At 43.2% G+C, this 18,711-nt stretch overlaps 1 protein-coding gene across 2 annotated transcripts in view; it reads left to right on the top strand.

Annotated features, from left to right (window-relative positions):
• The window catches only part of LOC124608747 (protein phosphatase 1 regulatory subunit 21), a 201,304-nt gene that overhangs the window by 95,657 nt on the left and 86,936 nt on the right, over positions 1–18,711 (top strand). For both annotated transcript variants that reach the window (XM_047140013.1, XM_047140012.1), the window contains exons 6-7: positions 5,363–5,550; positions 11,763–11,953. In XM_047140013.1, coding sequence (XP_046995969.1) covers positions 5,363–5,550; positions 11,763–11,953 — 379 coding nt within the window. The remainder of the gene's footprint in view (positions 1–5,362; positions 5,551–11,762; positions 11,954–18,711) is intronic.

Raw genomic sequence — 18,711 nt, 5'->3', positions numbered from 1 at the left:
TCCCCCCCATTATCCCCCCTTTCTCCCCCCCCTTAATCCCCCCTTCTCCCCCCATTATCCCCCCTTCTCCCCCCAATCTAGCACCCTTCCCTCCTGTACATCCCCCAATCCTCCGCTCGTCTGTCCACGCCCCGACTTCCCGCTCTTCTCCCCCCCCCGCCCCGACTTCCTGCTCTTCTCGCCCCCCCCCCACCCCGGCTTCCCGCCCTTCTCCCCCCCGCCCCGACTTCCCGCCCTTCTCCCCCCCTCCCCCAAATTCCCGCCCTTCTCCCCCTCCCCCAAATTCCCGCCCTTCTCACCCTCCCCCAACTTCCCGCCCTTCGCCCCCTCCCCCAACTTCCCGCCCTTCGCCCCCTCCCCCAACTTCCCGCCCTTCTCCACCTCCCCCAACTTCCCGCCCTTCTTCACCTCCCCCCCAACTTCCCGCAATTCTCCCCCTCCCCACAACCTCCCTCCCTCTCAACCTCCCCCCCCCAACGTCCCGCCATTCTCCACCTCCCCCCCCAACCTCCCGCAGTTCTCCCCCTCCCTCCCAACCTCCTGCACTTCTCCCTCTCCTTCCCAACCTCCCGTCTTCCCCCATCTCCCCCCATCTCCCGCTGTCCTCCCTCCCAAATCTCCCGCTGTCCTCCCTCCCAAATCTCCCGCTGTCCTCCCTCCCAAATCTCCCGCTGTCCTCCCTCCCAAATCTCCCGCTGTCCTCCCTCCCAAATCTCCCGCTCTCCACCCTCCCAAATCTCCCGCTCTCCACCCTCCCAAATCTCCCGCTCTCCTCCCTCCCAAATCTCCCGCTCTCCTCCCTCCCAAATCTCCCGCTCTCCTCCCTCCCAAATCTCCAGCTCTCCTCCCTCCCAAATCTCCAGCTCTCCTCCCTCCCAAATCTCCCGCTCTCCTCCCTCCCAAATCTCCCGCTCTCCTCCCTCCCAAATCTCCCGCTCTTCTCCTCCCCCCCAAATCTCCCGCTCTTCTCCTCCCCCCCAAATCTCCCGCTCTTCTCCTCCCCCCCAAATCTCTCGCTCTTCTCCTCCCCCCCAAATCTCTCGCTCTTCTCCTCCCCCCCAAATCTCTCGCTCTTCTCCTCCCCCCCAAATCTCTCGCTCTTCTCCTCCCCCCCAAATCTCGCGCTCTTCTCCCCCCCCCCCAAATCTCGCGCTCTTCTCCCCCCCCCAAATCTCGCGCTCTTCTTCCCCCCCCCCCAAATATCGCGCTCTTCCCCCCCCCCCAAATCTCGCGCTCTTCTCCCCCCCCAAATCTCGCGCTCTTCTCCCCCCCCCCAAATCTCGCGCTCTTCTCCCCCCCCCCAAATCTCGCGCTCTTCTCCCCCCCCCCCAAATCTCGCGCTCTGCTCCTCCCCCCCAAATCTCGCACTCTTCTCCCCCCCCCCCAAATCTCGCGTTCTTCTCCTCCCCCCCCCCAAATCTCGCTCTCTTCTCCTCCTCCCCAAATCTCGCGCTCTTTTCCTCCCCCCCAAATCTCGCGCTCTTTTCCTCCCCCCCAAATCTCGCGCTCTTTTCCTCCCCCCCAAATCTCGCGCTCTTTTCCTCCCCCCCAAATCTCGCGCTCTTTTCCTCCCCCCCCAGTATCGCGCTCTTCTCCTCTCCAGTATCGCGCTCTCCTCCTCCCCAGTCTCGCGCTCTCCTCCTCCCCAGTCTCGCGCTCTCCTCCTCCCCAGTCTCGCGCTCTCCTCCTCCCCAGTCTCGCGCTCTCCTCCCCCCCCCCCCCAAATCTCGCGCTCTCCTCCCCCCCCAACCTCGCGCTCTCCTCCCCCCCCCCAATCTCGCGCTCTCCTCCCCCCCCCCCCAATCTTGCGCTCTTACCCCATCCTGCCCCCTCCTCGACTCTCCACCCTTCTTCCCCCGCCCCGACTTCCCGCCCTTCTCCCCCCCCCCCGCCCCGACTTCCCGCCCTTCCCCCCCCCCGCCCCGACCTCCCGCCCTTATCCCCCCCCCCGCCCTGACCTCCCGCCCTTACCCCCCCCCCCCCTTATTCCCCCCCCCCCCCCCCCCGCCCCGACGTCCCGCCCTTCTCCCCCCCTCCCGCCCCGACTTCTCGCCCTTCTCTCCCCCCCCCCCCCTTATTTGGCACTATTGTTTCTCATACGTAGCTGCTAAGACTTATTTTAAATAACTTCAGATGTTATAAAGCAGCTACGGACAATAGGGTCATACAAATGAATTTTTTTCTGAAACTTCATTTCAAATTTTGTAGCTTAGTTTTTATAACAACACAGTGGTCCACAGTTGGAATACTGTATAGAAATTTTTCAACCATATCTTTGTGTCCTATTTTTCACATTCTTGTTTGTGTAGTGTGCGTATGTTAGTTTTCACAAACAAAATATTTCATGGCACAGTTGTATGTTTTTCGATATGGTCATTGATCCAGCCCCTTCATTATATTTGTCTCTTGAAAACCACTCACTCAGAAGTGGTGAATTTCGAGTAACAGCTTGTTTCTGTATTAAAATTTACTTCCTTTGACCAAATAAAGCGGTATTTCCACAGTTTCACCTCGCTAAGATCCTAATGTACTTACAGTTGTGACAGAATCCTGAAACAGTGGTTTATTAAATGAGGAAATGTGGTCCTTTATGTCAAAAGTTTATGAAAAATCACATTTTTGGTATAAAACCAAATGTGTAATTTCTTAACTTATGTTGCAAAGCCACAGTAATTCTTACTACAGCAGCTATCAAAGACTTAAAAAAAATTGTCATTCCGTTACATAAGTCTAAAGTTACTCATATAACATGGTAGGTAAGAAAATCCACATGCATATCATGTAGAAAAATACTCAGATATTTCCGTGCTATCATTGCCAAAATCTAATTTCAATAACTCAGACCGTTTGAGGAATGGGGGATGCTGTGAATATTTTATTTTTGCATTCTGCAGGTACAATCTCAAGGTCAGGCCTTCACAAATAAATAGGTGGGGGCTGCAGATATCAGAGAATCCTCTGGAAATATCCATGGCTCATTGAGAAAATCTGTTTTTTGTGTGGCATCTCACCTTTGAAGGCACACCAGCTTCTGATTGTTGCAGTAATGTTGTCAACAAACAACTTTCCATCCTCAGTCATGCGGCATCTCTCGCATTGTTCTTGTAGTATATCATGGTGAAACCAAGCAAAGTGAAATTCAGTGCTGAATGGCTGAATGACTGGAAGTTTGAGGGCATCGAGGCCCACAAGACATCTGAATTCTAGGTGTATTGCACAGTATACAGCAAGTCTTTCACTTTCAGCAACATGGGGAAGATCGCTGTAATCAGCCATGTGGAAGGAGCTAAGCTCTCCAAGGCAGTCGCAGAGGTCAAGAAGACAGCAGACATTTGTCTTTTTGCTACGACTGTTAAGTGATACATACTCTTAAAGGCTGCATATCTCACTGACCTTAACAGGATTTTATTTTCAATGACTGCTTTGTTTTTTTTTACACTACAATTCTGGTGATGTGACATGCCATCACATGGGTATTCCAAGAATGCTTCAATACGTAAGCAAGGAGAACAGGAACACGGGTGAGTTGGAAACCTTACCGACAGAGTGTTGCTCAAAAGTGACCATCAGGACTTTGCATTTTCGATATTCCTTGTGCAGCTTGATGTAGCTAACCTTTTCTAATGTCAAGTTTTGGCTTTCATTATGGAAACTTGCCAATGGTTTCTCAGTGATGAGGGAGGATCGCCAAGGTATGCCTCGCAGCCCTGCTGTCCCAATGTTTCTGCTCTTCTTGCTTCCTCTTTAGACAAGAGGGCTGATTTCATTGATCCTGCCTTCGTCATGCGTGTGTTCTGAAACCAGACACACCCACTGTTGACAACTGCTGTTTTCCCATGATAGTACATACCTGCCAACTCTCCTGATTTAGGCGAGAAACACCAGATTTTCAGCTTTTTTTCCCGCTTCCCGATTAGTCCATTATTTCTTCCGATTTTTACTGAATATCGTCAACCGTAAGACAGTTGTTTTGAAAACCCATCATTTTGGTTTTTGGTTAGTTGTGGAAAGTCCTTTGCTTATTAGTCTTTTGAGCAATGTACTACTCGGAGTTATAGAAATCAGGAAGTCATGTGCAAAATGTTATGGATTGTACTTTTTCCTCTTTCCTGCACATTTTGTGGAATATATACTCATATTGCTCAGTTTTGTGCTCTGTTTGGACTTGCATTTGTGTGTTGTCACTGTGCCAGTACTGCCAAGTTAGTGATTTTCCCACCTGTTGCTCTAAAGCCAACTGTCTGTGTCTTCTAGTGGTATAGTTCTCCTGTGCCCTTCGTGTGAATCATTCAACCTTGTTCGTCTGAAAGATGGTTGTAAGCTGCCTGTGCATGTCCCTGATTATGCTGTATTGCATTCTCTATCTGAAAAGTTTTATTAAATTACACACTACCAATATCCATTTTGTGCTGACACCATTCTTTCCTCTGTACTGAAAATCAGCTCGCTTATGGGTGCAATTTTAGTAAACATATTTCACAGGTTTTTAGTATGTTTGGCAGTGTTCAGCCAAGGTATTCATGCAGCAACACTTTCCAATCATGCCAGTTATGTTAATGGATTATTCTGTCCTTGGCAGAACATTGTCACATAGAATAAGATGTAATTAGATGAATGATTAACACTAACTTCACTTTACGAAGGTTTATTCAGCACTTGCACATACAAGAGCGTGGAGCCAACTGCCTCCGGCCAGAACACGTACCATATATATACAGCTACAGAACATTCCAGTACAATGATTCTTGACAGTTGTGGATACTTCTATAATGTACTCGAACTGAATATAGAAATTAAATATTAACAGAATCTTCCGTCGGTTCTTGGTAGAACAACATTATAATAATAAATGAAAAGCACCAGTTTGCTTTTGTTCTACAATATTATTTTTATTGCTAACCGGTTTTCGGCTTACAAGGCCATCTTCAGGCATTTACTGAGTATTATCACCAAAGAAGTTAAATGTTAGCAGACAACACTGGAAGAGAAGTAACTGCTAACATTTAACTTCTTTGGTGATAATACTCAGTAAATGCCTGAAGATGGCCTTGTAAGCCGAAAACCGGTTAGCAATAAAAATAATATTGTAGAACAAAAGCAAACTGGTGCTTTTCATTTATTATAGAAATTAAAATTGTCCAGTCCAGGTGAGGTTTGAACTAACGACCCTCCATGCAACAGTTTAGTATCATAACCACTACACCACAGTGTTACTCAGCTTCTTCTGCGACAGTATAATATGAGCGAAAATAATGCAGTGTGTTTGCTTTTAAACTTTAAATATTAACAATTATCTTAGACTGTTACTGCTAAATGAGTATACTTCTGTTTTTTAGGACCATCACATGTTTTAATGTTCCAGCCAATAGTGAATTGAATGAGCTAAATGTGCCAACCCATGACCGTAAGCGGCATATCTACATTCAGCATGTGATATCACAAGCTGGGCTTCATGTTCGTGAATTGTGTTCAGCACTGTCAGACTTTCACACATACACCGAGCAGCGGCTTCAAGCATCACATGAGAAATTAAGTCCAGTTAATTCAAAGGTTTGCTTTAAAAAATTGGAATTACTTTCTTTGTATTCCATGTTCGTTCGCATATACTTATTATAGTCATGTAATTTCGTATATAATAAAGTTATTTTAGAAAGTGGTAAATCTAATGTGAACTAAGAATCTATTGCACCATCCTTTGTCCTTTGAAACCAGTTACGAACTTATATCTTTTGTGTGTCTTAACAGTTGTCACTCCATATTCATAAGATTATTTAAGCACTCAATCAATAATCATTGTATAATTGTTGTACTTCATTTGCAGCAGTTATTACAGTTGAGAAATACATATTAAACTGTGCATGTACACAGTAAGTTACATAGTTCATTTGTTTAATTTGTAATTTGTTGTTGTTGTTGTTGTTGTTGTTGTTTGCAAATCTATGTTGGACATGAATGAGCTGCTGGCCCATTGAATTTTTACTGGAACCTTGTCATACACATTTTGTTCATTCTGCATAATTTTTGCTTGTCTTTTGTGGGGAAACTACTTGGTCACAAAAAATAAGAGCTCCACATTGTTGAACACTGACTTGTATGCTATGAAGGTAGAGTTCTGACACACCCCAGGAACAAATATTGAGCAGTAATATTGTGCCATTCTTCGTTTTGCCCTTGTCTGCACTATATTGACACAGTATTACTGCACAGTAAATACTGAGCATGTGAGAGGTCCCTCATAGAGAGACGCTGTGATGTAAAGAGACAGATGTGCCTTGGTGAATGGATATTTCAGTGTGTCACATGACTGGCATACTGTCAAACATTGTACTGTTTGTCACTGTGGCAACTGAACACACAGTGGGCTAAAAATAAGATATCAGGATATCTGATTGTAACCAGACTGAATGTGCTTGAAACATAGGACACTATCTCCAGGACTGAGTAGTCACTGTGTTTCTCTTGTGCCCCATGTGAAGGTGGTTGCAAAATACCTTGATCTGCATAAAACTGTTGCCACCAGTCATTTACCAGGGGGTGATAACATTCTGATGATGACAGCAGTCAGTGTTGGCTATTACGAAAAGCAGCTGTGGGTAAAAGGGTCACAGTGAAGCAAATTGCTTACCAATTCAGTGTGGGAAAGTAACTACCATTGGGCAGCCAGTCACCCAAAGTCAGTCCTATTGAGTACACCTTGGATGTCGTCGAGCAAGACGTGCATGCCTTGAGATTGCACCGTACTGTACTTGGTGAGTTATGGTTGGTGGATGAGTTGTTACTGATTAAGGTGGCTACTAATTTGGTGTCTGTATACTACTAGTCAGCCTTCTCTAATTCCATTGCTCGTGGATGATTTTCTAAGATACTATTTTAGTAATTACATAATGTTTGTGTATAGAACATGTGCAGCCATTTCTGGCAGTCTGTCATTCCTTTTGTTTGTTCAGTTTAGCATAAAGGTATATATGTTGCATTTCATGCTGCAGGACTTATGTTGCATCTCTTGTCAGTATGTAAGTCATACAATAGGGATGATAAAAGCTATTGCACAGTCTTGTTACATACCAGTCTCCAAAATTATCTACCCAAGTCTCAACAGCATTGCCCCTTTCTTCCAAAGGTTCCCATTTAAGATAGCCCAACGCCTTTGTTACACTTTCATATTGGCTATACTGATCTGAAATGTTAAATTCTGCTTTTGTAGAAGACTAAAACAACAAAATAATGGATCTTCTATGTGACATATATATATATTATGAATGGGAAATCCAACAGTCAAGATTATCAGAAGGTCTTAGGCTCTACAAAAGGCATTCAGGATAGATTGTGACACAGCTGTAAATGTCTTTCTGCAATTCCAATCCAGCTAGAAGGGCTACAGACATCACGGTGAGTTTTGATGAAGGGTCCAGACTATCAAATCCAACAACAGAGGAGAGGGACAGCATTTTACATGAACTTGTCACAGATATTAGAGTGACACATCATCTGATTCTAGTGAAAGGAAAGTATTATTGGTCATGAACTAATAGGATTCTGAATTTTGACAATGGTATAGGCCTTTTTTTTGCTTTCCTCACAGGGGACGAGGCAGCTAATGTGACTTGGACAGGAAATCTAACCTTGCAAGAGACCAGCATCCACAGCACATGCAATGTGCTAGTTAACACAATACGTGGCAGTGGCACTCTCCAGTGGCAGCTGTTACTACATCTAAAACTTTGCTTCTGCTGTTTTTTTTTCGAAGTTTGGGACTTTATTGTGAAAAAACGTACAAAAAAATTATGATTCATAGTATTGCCCATCGCTGGCCACTACATTCTACCATCTTTCGGATAGCATACAAATCCCGTGGGGGAAAGAACTGGGCGTCTTTTGTGGAGATCCATGAATCGGTTCAATTTTTACTTGTTAATATGATCGGAAGTGCTGGTCAGCCAGACTGTATACCACTGACCGAAAAAGGTGGTAGTTAGAGAGAGCAATGTATGGAGAATTCTGCGGGCGGGGTAGGACTTCTCATTTCAACGTCTCCGTGTATATTTTGATGGGTTTTGCGACATGGGGTCGAGCACTAGCCTCCTGCAAAATTACCTTTACGTGTCTATCGCTGTATTGTGGCTGTTTGTGTTTCAGTGCTGGGCTTGAATGCATCAATTGCTTTCGGTAATGATGTCCTGTGACTGTCTTCGTCTGTTTCAGTAGCTACAGAAACATTCTATCTTCCACTGCCATGCCGGTCTTAGACATCAAAATCACCATTCTTAAGACGTTTTAAACATTCTCTGCACGTTCTTTCACTAATAGTTCCCTCACCATTGGTATTACCCAGCATTTTAAGAGCCACAGCCACAGATTTCTTCATGTTAAAGCAGAAAATTAAAACTTCCTGCAAATGGCGATAAATGGGCACGTAAGTTGATGTACTTAATGGAGAATAACTTTATGATGCAATCACAAATCGACTAATATTTTTATGGGATTATGTTTACAGATGCCTAAGCCTACTGTATTATACCTATGACCAACCACCTGAACTCCACTTGCCGCTACTGCCGTCTATTGCAAAACGCGGAAGCAAAGTTGTAGACCTAATAGTTGTATCTGGCTTGCATACTATACAGTTCATCTAAGAGAATGGATGTGCATAAAATGCCTACTGTAACTCTAATAAAATGCAAGACTCCTCCCTTGGCTGTACGCTACGTGTGATGTTCTGTCTGTAAAATAAATAAATAAAAACTCCAGTATCCACGAACATGTTAAAGACAAAAAGGGAAGTTTCTTGTCTAGTGATCAAAGAAACCAGCTGATAAAACGTCACAAAATTGGATGGACTCACTCTGGAAGAGAGCGCATTTATATTTACATTATGTGTATTTACATTAATATAATATTAACATAAAATATTTCTTCTATTTTAATAAGAAAGTCCCACAGTCTTTTAGAAAATGTAAAGGTGTAAATAGAGACAGAAACTGACTGTAACAAATCCTACCAGTAATGCATTTTCAGTAAAGCATCAATGTGCTGGTACTTAGAAACAACATATATTCGTAGGATTTAAGTTATAATACGAAATCTACCAAATATGAGCTTTAACTGAACACAAAAAAACAATATAGTGACTCACAAGCTCTGCTTGTGACATAGAGTGTATCTTTGCCACTTGTTGCTTCAACTTTTTGTAGCACAGTCCCAAAATATTGCAGAACTTATTTCGTGTTTCAAGCAAGGCAATTGGTCTGTGACGTGAAATTACAGGAAGTGATGTCACAAACCTTGTATAACTCCACGTTGACATTAGGTAACATGTCCTGTTTGAGGATGGCTTGCTAGAACTATTCAATCAATCAAACTTCAATTCACACACTTGCTTTTAAAATACTAGAATGAATACTTTAAAACCTGACAATACAAAGTAGACAAACTTCGGCAGCTCTAACACAATATATATATAAATGACCTAGTAGATAGTGTCGGAAGTTCCATGCGGCTTTTCGCGGATGATGCTGTAGTATACAGAGAAGTTGCAGCATTAGAAAATTGTAGCGAAATGCAGGAAGATCTGCAGCGGATAGGCACTTGGTGCAGGGAGTGGCAACTGAACCTTAACATAGACAAATGTAATGTATTGCGAATACATAGAAAGAAGGATCCTTTATTGTATGATTATATGATAGCGGAACAAACACTGGTAGCAGTTACTTCTGTAAAATATCTGGGAGTATGCGTGCGGAACAATTTGAAGTGGAATGATCATATAAAATTAATTGTTGGTAAGGCGGGTACCAGGTTGAGATTCATTGGGAGGGTGCTTAGAAAATGTAGTCCATCAACAAAGGAGGTGGCTTACAAAACACTCGTTCGACCTATACTTGAGTATTGCTCATCAGTGTGGGATCCGTACCAGATCGGTCTGACGGAGGAGATAGAGAAGATCCAAAGAAGAGTGGCGCATTTTGTCACAGGGTTATTTGGTAACCGTGATAGCGTTACGGAGATGTTTAATAAACTCAAGTGGCAGACTCTGCAAGAGAGGCGCTCTGCATCGTGGTGTAGCTTGCTCGCCAGGTTTCGAGAGGGTGCGTTTCTGGATGAGGTATCGAATATATTGCTTCCCCCTACTTATACCTCCCGAGGATATCACGAATGTAAAATTAGAGAGATTAGAGCGCGCACGGAGGCTTTCAGACAGTCATTCTTCCCGCGAACCATACGCGACTGGAACAGGAAAGGGAGGTAATGACAGTGGCATGTAAAGTGCCCTCCGCCACACACCGTTGGGTGGCTTGCGGAGTATCAATGTAGATGTAGAAATATTCTGGTTATGGCACTTATGCTCCGTATAGACTTATCTACATTCACAGTTAATAAGCAGCAAGCAACATTTAGGCATTTTTATGTAGCTCATCTAATATTAAATTTTAAATATATATTCAGTGCTTGAGACTTATGCGGCATGTTTTTGAAGGTAGGAGGCAATCTTAAGATTATAATTGTAAAGTTGTTGATTAAGTTGTGCTAGCTGGTTAATACACAACATTCTCTTTGATAGTCTAAATGCCTTTCCCACTATGTCTTTATTTCTAGTGAATTATTTTCTTCAACTGTTTTAAAGGTGGGATTAATACTTCTCCCTGCCCTTCAAACAATATTCTCTTTATTCATTGATATGGTGCTCCATCTTGCTGGTAGTTTACTTTTAGTGTTCTGAAGTAGTATTTCCAAGTTGCTTCTTAATTTGAAATGTTTCTGATGATTATACTTACCAATGTAGTTTTTGCTTGATTAGCAGAAACTTAAGTCCTATTTCAGTGTGATGTGGGTATCTCAAATGATTATTCACATGGTGTAGTTACCAAGGAAAGTGATTTTTTTTTTTTTTTTTTTTTTTTGGGGGGGGGGGGGGGGAGGAGTGTGTGTCAAATCCTCTTGTAACCCCCTGAGTTAAAGATATTCATGGTTGAGGAAATTACAAGGCCACAGAAAGTTTCTTGCCCCATCCTTTCCTAAATGAGCCAGAGCTCTGTCACTAATGATTGCAGCATGGCAAGTGATATGTTGAACTCTAACCTGCTGTCCTCTTTACCTGGACAGTTAAGTTTCCAGCATAACTTTCCAAATTACTGTAGTTATTAAATTATTTGCTAGCTTGATCAGTCATATCTTTAGTCGTTAGACTGTGGTTGTAAAATATAGTGCCCCATATGGCTTCCATAACTTGAAAGCAAATGTAGATGGAGCAGTCCCCACAGAGGATGGCACAGTGATTCACAGTGGAGAACATGAACACAGAGCACACTGTGTCTCCTATTCTAAGCAAAATTTTGACTACAGCTCATAGGTATATGCCTCTGAACGTTGGTTTGTCCAACTTGTAATTAATCTGTGTTGTAATCCTCATCAAGTCACCTTGATTTAGGTTTCTCAGGGATACCATAATCATTTGTCATGAGTGACAGGATGTTTCCTAAACACAGCAGCCAAAATCCTTTCCTGTCCTTTCCCATTATGAATTTTCCCTATATCTACTGACTTTGTTGAAAGGATGTTAAACTCTTAACAGTTCTTTCTGCTCACGTTTTTATGGCATTTGAAAAGATCATGTCTGACACTGAAATTAATTATGCCAGACATATTAAGGTTAAGATTAAATTTCTAATGTTTGAATACTCTTGGTATATGTATTTTTAGCAATATTAATTTGCATTTAATGAAATATTGTGTCTGAAACATTTCAATTATTTTTACTTTTGCAGTTGTCTTCCCATTTGCGAAACAATGCACACTACTTGCGTGCTATTGAACAAGGTTATAGAGAATTTCAAGCTAGTTTGGAAATGGAACCACTAGTCTCACTTGAAACACTACCGTGTCTAGGAAAGCTAAGCACCCACTTGTCAGCATATACCAGCTATTTGCAGAAACTGCAGCCATATTTGAAATTAAGGTATGATTTTGATTTTGTTGTTTGTCTGTTAATGTAAAAAAAAATGTAGAATGATTCAGGCATGCTCTACATTTACATCCACATTTTGCAAACTAATGTGCACAGCATAGGGTATCTCCCATTGTACCAGGTATTAGAGCTGCTTCCTGTTCAATTTCTATGTGTAGCACACGAAGAATAACATTTAAATTCCTGTGAGTGCACTGTAATTAATCTAATCTCACCCTCACAAATCCCTGAGGGAATTATACTTAGCAGGTTGTAGTAACTTGTAGAGTCAACATTTAAAGATAGTTCTCGAAACTATCTAAGTAGGTTTTCTCGGGATAGTTTGTGTCTACCTTTAAGACTCTGGCAGTTCAGTTTCTTCACCATCTTCATGACACTCTCCCGAAGGGTCAAACAATATTGTGATCATTCATGATGCCCTAATTTGTAGTTCTGTTTCGTATGAGTTACACACTGTCGAGCAATAGCCTTCGCACCTGCAGCATCATTCTTTCACGAAGTATGAAAACTGCACGCGTGCATGTGCGAGTACATGTGTGTGCTGTAGTGTAGTGTAGTGTAGTGTCGTGTCGTGTAGCATTTGTGATGATGAGATGTTGAGAGAAAGGAGAGGGTGAAACCTGGTGCCAGCACATAGTCTCTTCCTCTCAGAGCACAAAGTAATTTCAATTCATTTTAGTGGATTTTCATCTGTCTTGATTGGGTAAGAGCTTGTGGTATGACATAGTAACAAGGAATTAGACAAGACATGTTTTGCTGTCCTATGTTGAAGACAATCACACACTCACATTGGCGCTGCAGTTAGTCATTGGAGCACTACCAGCAATAATTGGGATGACAGGATTAGTTTAGGGTTGTAGTTTTGTATATATATTAACATAGAATTTGTAACTTTCCAGCAGGTTAAAAGTGTGTGATATATGTGTGCTTGAAGTTGGAACCTTTCATGCGTGGGAAACTTTCACACCAGCCAAACTTCACAGGGATGTCTCACAACCTGTCATCACGGCTTTGCTTTTGCCAGGGCCTTGTTTCTACTTTACTTTTAATGTATAGTTTGCTTCAGAAGAGGAGTGGTTACATAGTAACTGCTGTATCATACCATATACAGCTGTAGCAGGGTTAACATGCATTAATTTTTAAGAAAAAATGGTGTCAAACTCTGGAGCTGGGAGTTTTGTAAAAATTTTTCCTGCAGGATGAATGTGGGACACAAGACTGGAAAGGTAACTTAGTGTTGCCAGCAACAATGGATCAACACTGAAGATTCAAAACTCCAAATTACTGCTTATAATGGGCCAAACTAAAACTAAATATTACTGAGTGAGGTGGTGCAGTACATAGCACATTCAACTTGTATTCATGGAGATGATGGTTCAAATCCCCATCTGGCTATCCAGATTTAGGTTTTCCACCATTTCCCAAAATAGCTCTTTTTGAATGCTGGAATGGCTCCTTTCGTAATCCAAACTTCGGCACAATCTGTAATGACCACACTATTGACAGGACATTAAATTTTAATCTTCTGTCATGCCTTAAACATAAATATTTGTCTTGAGGTTGGAGTTCACTCATGTTTGCTTACAAATCACTTTTGTATTTATTTATTTTTTGCAGAGCCATGTATTGCTGGAGTTAGAGCATCATCAGTGTTTTTTTTCTTCTTTTTGTTAAATAACAGGAAAATTGTTCTTTACTATCTATACATATAGAATTATATTTCTTTTTTGAGAAAAATATTCACAAATTTTAAGACTTTTTTCATATATATCTTATTTCTTTTTCAGACAATTGTTAGCCTCATTTTCATAATCTGCCACCACATAACAAGTCCTTTTAATACAATTACATGCAGTTTTGTCAAAATTTTCCCGTGTTTCTCCACCCTTTAAAGTGTTTTGGAGGCAACACAACTACCTAACCTTTGTACACATCGTTGTTTACCAACCTAAGTTCACCACAGGATCAACATAGCTCAGCTTAAACCAACACTTTTTTGACTTTTTTCACACCACAACTCCAGTTGCTTTCTATTTCACCTTTATCTCTCCCCATATATTTTTATTTTCACTTTAGCCTCATGTTCACTTTCCACCTTCTAATACCATGTCACCCTCACAACATCCCCACAGTGACCCAATTAAGTTTTATTTTCATTCCCTCTGCAAACATGCCTTCGCCCTAGCCAGATTACGCTCCCATATTTTATTCACTCAGGCTTGTCTGACATTTGACATTACCCCCAAAGGCCTCACACTTAAAGTTCCCATCTCTGGCTGTAACCCTTCTTTCCCTCAGTCCCTATACCAGTTCCAAACTGAACAATCCATAGCTCTCACCCGCCTAATCCTTCACCTACACATCAACTCAGCCAATGAACACACCCGTCAACTCCTATCCCTAATCAAAGTCCTCAATCTTTCCTCTCCCACATCCACACTGGCTGTTCAGAGGAACATCCTCCTACAGGCCAACCGCAAATTAGAACAGCCTGCCACCCTCCATCTCAAAAAACTATCCAATCTCCTGGTTTCCCACCTCCGGAAAGGCAACTCGCTCACCCTCCACAACCTTTCTAACAAACCTCAACCTCCTCTTGTTGCACACAGACCCAGTCTCTCCCATCTACTCAATCTCCCACTTCCAGCTCCACTGCCCCCAAAACCTCTAAATTCTAGTCAACACAATCTGGATCCACAACACCCCAATTCAGTAGTTAACCTTTCCTCCAAACCTTTTTCCCAATCCCAAACCTCTGTCCTATCCAAAGGCCTCACCTTCAGCCCCAACCAAACAGCCCTCGTCAAAGATTTACTGTCCTACACTCGTAGTCTCGGCTGGAAATATCATTTTGCCATGAAGAAAAATAATCCTAATCCTACTCACAATGCTCCAACTCCCCAAGACACTCTCCGAATTGAACCCTGCCTGGAACAGTTCCGTCCTCCGTCACAGTGGGACCAACCTCCTCTTCCTCAAAATCACCCTCTCCAAACCTTCCAGGAATTTCTCACTTCCAGCCCTGCCTCTCAATCTTTCTTCAAAAACCTTAATCCTACTCCCAACATCACCATAGCTGAAGCCCAGGCTATCCGTGATCTGAAAGCTGACCAATCCATCGTTATTCTTCCGGTTGACAAGGATTCCACGACCGTGGTACTTGATCGTCAGGAGTATGTGTCTGAGGGACTGTGTCAGCTTTCAGGCAACACTACATACAAAGTTTGTCAAGGTAATCCCATTCCTGATGTCCAGGCAGAGCTTCAAGGAATCCTCAGAACCTTAGGCCCCCTACAAAACCTTTCACCTGACTCCATCGACCTCCTGACTCCACCGACACCTCGCACCCCTACCTTCTACCTACTTCCTAAAATTCACAAACCCAAACATCCTGGCTGCCCCATTGTAGCTGGTTACCAAGCCCCCACAGAACGTATCTCTGCCTATGTAGATCAACACCTTCAACTCAGAACATGCAGTCTCCCATCCTTCATCAAAGACACCAACCACCTTCTCGAATGCCTGGAATCCTTACCCAATTTGTTAGCCCCAGAAACCATCCTTGTAACCATTGGTGCCACTTCCCTATACACAAATATCCCGCACGTCCAGGGCCTCACTGCGATGGAGCACTTCCTTTCACGCCGATCACCTGCCACCCTACCTAAAACCTCTTTCCTCATTACCTTAGCCAGCTTCATCCTAACTCACAACTTCTTCACTTTTGAAGGTCAGACATACCATCAATTAAAGGGAACAGCCATGGGTACCACGATGGCCCCCTTGTATGCCAACCTATTTATGGGTCGCTTAGAGGAAGCGTTCTTGGTTACCCAGGCCTGCCAACCCAAAGTTTGGTACAGATTTATTGATTACATCTTCATGATCTGGACTCACAGTGAAGAAGAACTCCAGAATTTCCTCTCCAACCTCAACACCTTTGATTCCATCAGATTCACCTGGTCCTACTCCAAATCCCATGCCACTTTCCTCGACGTTGACCTCCATTTGTCCAATGGCCAGCTTCACACATCCGCCCACATCAAACCCACCAACAAGCAACAGTACCTCCATTATGACAGCTGCCACCCATTCCATATCAAATGGTCCCTTCCCTACAGCTTAGGTCTTCGTGGCAAGCGAATCTGCTCCAATCCCGAATCCCTGAACCACTACACCAACAACCTGAAAACAGCTTTCACATCCCGCAACTACCCTCCCGACCTGGTACAGAAGCAAATAACCAGAGCCACTTCCTCATCCCCTCAAACCCAGAACATCCCACAGAAGAACCCCAAAAGTGCCCCACTTGTGACAGGATACTTTCCGGGACTGGATCAGACTCTGAATGTGGCTCTCCAGCAGGGATAAGACTTCCTCAAATCCTGCCCTGAAATGAGATCCATTCTTCATGAAATCCTCCCCACTCCACCAAGAGTGTCTTTCCACTGTCCACCTAACCTTTGTAACCTCTTGGTTCATCCCTATGAAGTCCCCAAACCACCTTCCCTACCCTCTGGCTCCTACCCTTGTAACCGCCCCCTCCCCTCTCCCAGTGTAAAACCTGTCCCATACACCCTCCCACCACCATCTACTCCAGTCCTGTAACCCGGAAGGTGTACACGATCAAAGGCAGAGCCACGTGTGAAAGCATCCACGTGATTTACCAACTGACCTGCCTACACTGTGAAACCTTCTATATGGGAATGACCAGCAACAAACTGTCCATTCACATGAATGGACACAGGCAGACAGTGTTTGTTAGTAATGAGGATCACCCTGTGGCTAAACATGCCTTGGTGCACGGCCAGCACATCTTGGCACAGTGTTAAACCGTCCGGGTTACCTGGATACTTCCCACTGACACCAAGCTATCAGAACTCCGGAGATGGCAACTTGCCCTTCAATATATCCTCTCTTCCCGTTACCCACCTGGCCTCAAGCTCCGCTAATTTCAAGTTGCCGCCCCTCGTACATCACTTGTCACTCAACAACATCTTTGCCTCACTCAACAACATCTTTGCCTCTGTACTTCCGCCTCGACTGACATCTCTGCCCAAACTCTTTGCCTTTACATATGTCTGCTTGTGTCTGTATATGTGCGGATGGATATATGTATGTGTGTGCGCGAGTGTATACCTGTCCCTTTTTCCCCCTAAGGTAAGTCTTTCCGCTCCCGGGATTGGAATGACTCCTTACCCTCTCCCTTAGAACTCGCATTCTTTCGTGTTTCCTTCTCCTTCCCTCTTTCCTGAAGAAGCAACTGTGGGTTGCGAAAGCTTGATATTTGTGTGTGTGTTTTTTATTGTGTCTATCTACCAGCGCTTTTGCGTTTGGAAAGTCACAGCATCTTTTTTAATATATTTTCCCATATGGAATGTTTCTTTCTATTATATTCAAATATTAAGCTAACATTGATAATACTTGCCATGTCCTTAACTGTCACCTCAGCTAGAACCACTGTTTATGGATTGAATTGTCTTTGCTATCTTCTTCCAAAGGGAAGAGGAGTACAGTACATTGCAGGTGCCTGATGAGTTAGTTTATATGCCACACACTATTGCCCTCTGAGTTGCTGCTCTGCACTGAGATATCTGCTGTAGTAACGAGGGTGCTATGTTCACCAGACATAGCCAGCACTGTCTTTGATCCTTATGGCATGTGATGCTGACCATTTCCTGGTATCCATATGCGAGTGGTCATAATAGGATCACCACCTGCAGCTCTCTGACAGTATGAAGCAGACTCTGAAGTAGACAATGAATCCGAGTGACATGGTGTGACAAGCCTCCAATACTACGCACCAGGCCAAGGACTATGCCAGTGCAATCACCGATTGTGATGTCAACCGATTCCAACCTCGCTAAGGCAGTGTGATCTATGGTGACAGACTGTGTGCTGTCTCTCTAACCTTTGTGGGACTATATTGATAGTGACAATTCCTCTCATAGATCAGGGCAGTTTCTTACATCCCAATCATGGTTAATCTGTTTTCTGTTCTTCGTGACTTCTTATTTGTTTTCTTGTAAAAATAAACTTCTATTGTTGTGTGCTACTTGGGCACCTTCTTGTTTTCTGTGTGCACCACCCAACAACATAAGACTTTAATACATATCAACACTGTCAAGCTGTGACAGAGAGAGGGGTAGGTTGGACTCAGTTTCAACAATAGTAAAGAGCACACTACTTGTGCTCAATGTGAGTGATCAGATTAACTTAGTAGCAGTCCAGAACACAGAAAAAAAACCTGAGAATATCTACTGCAGCGTGCTGCAGCAGCTATATCCTTATGCAAGAAAAGTCATCCTTGGAACTTTTAATAATACTGAAAGGGTTGGTGGAAGAAATTGCCTAACCACCGGAGCATATTTGATGATACTGCATGTTAAAGTTTGATTAAATTTAAAGATAAGAACATAAAAACAGTAACAATGTCAGTTTACGTGGTAGACAGTGTCTTAAAGTGGTACATGTGGAGTACTGTGTTAGCAGCATGTTGTGCATTTGAACATAAAACATGTAAAGTGACCAGACTAATCTTTACTAAATTGAGGTTTAGCACTTTCTTCCATCTCTCCTCCAGTTATGACAGAAGGTCTCTTTATGATTTCATGGAGGGAAGAAATTATGATTATCATCCTAAAATAAGGAAAGGCTCATACAAGCCTGGCGATACATCAGTATTCTCCTCAGAAGTTGTATACTAAAAATTCGTGAGGTTATCAACTGCCACATCACCTGTATTTTGG

Source organism: Schistocerca americana, chromosome 1, assembly GCF_021461395.2.
Source record: "Schistocerca americana isolate TAMUIC-IGC-003095 chromosome 1, iqSchAmer2.1, whole genome shotgun sequence".
Taxonomy (NCBI): Eukaryota; Metazoa; Arthropoda; class Insecta; order Orthoptera; family Acrididae; genus Schistocerca; species Schistocerca americana.
This window is presented reverse-complemented; position numbering and strand designations above follow the sequence as displayed.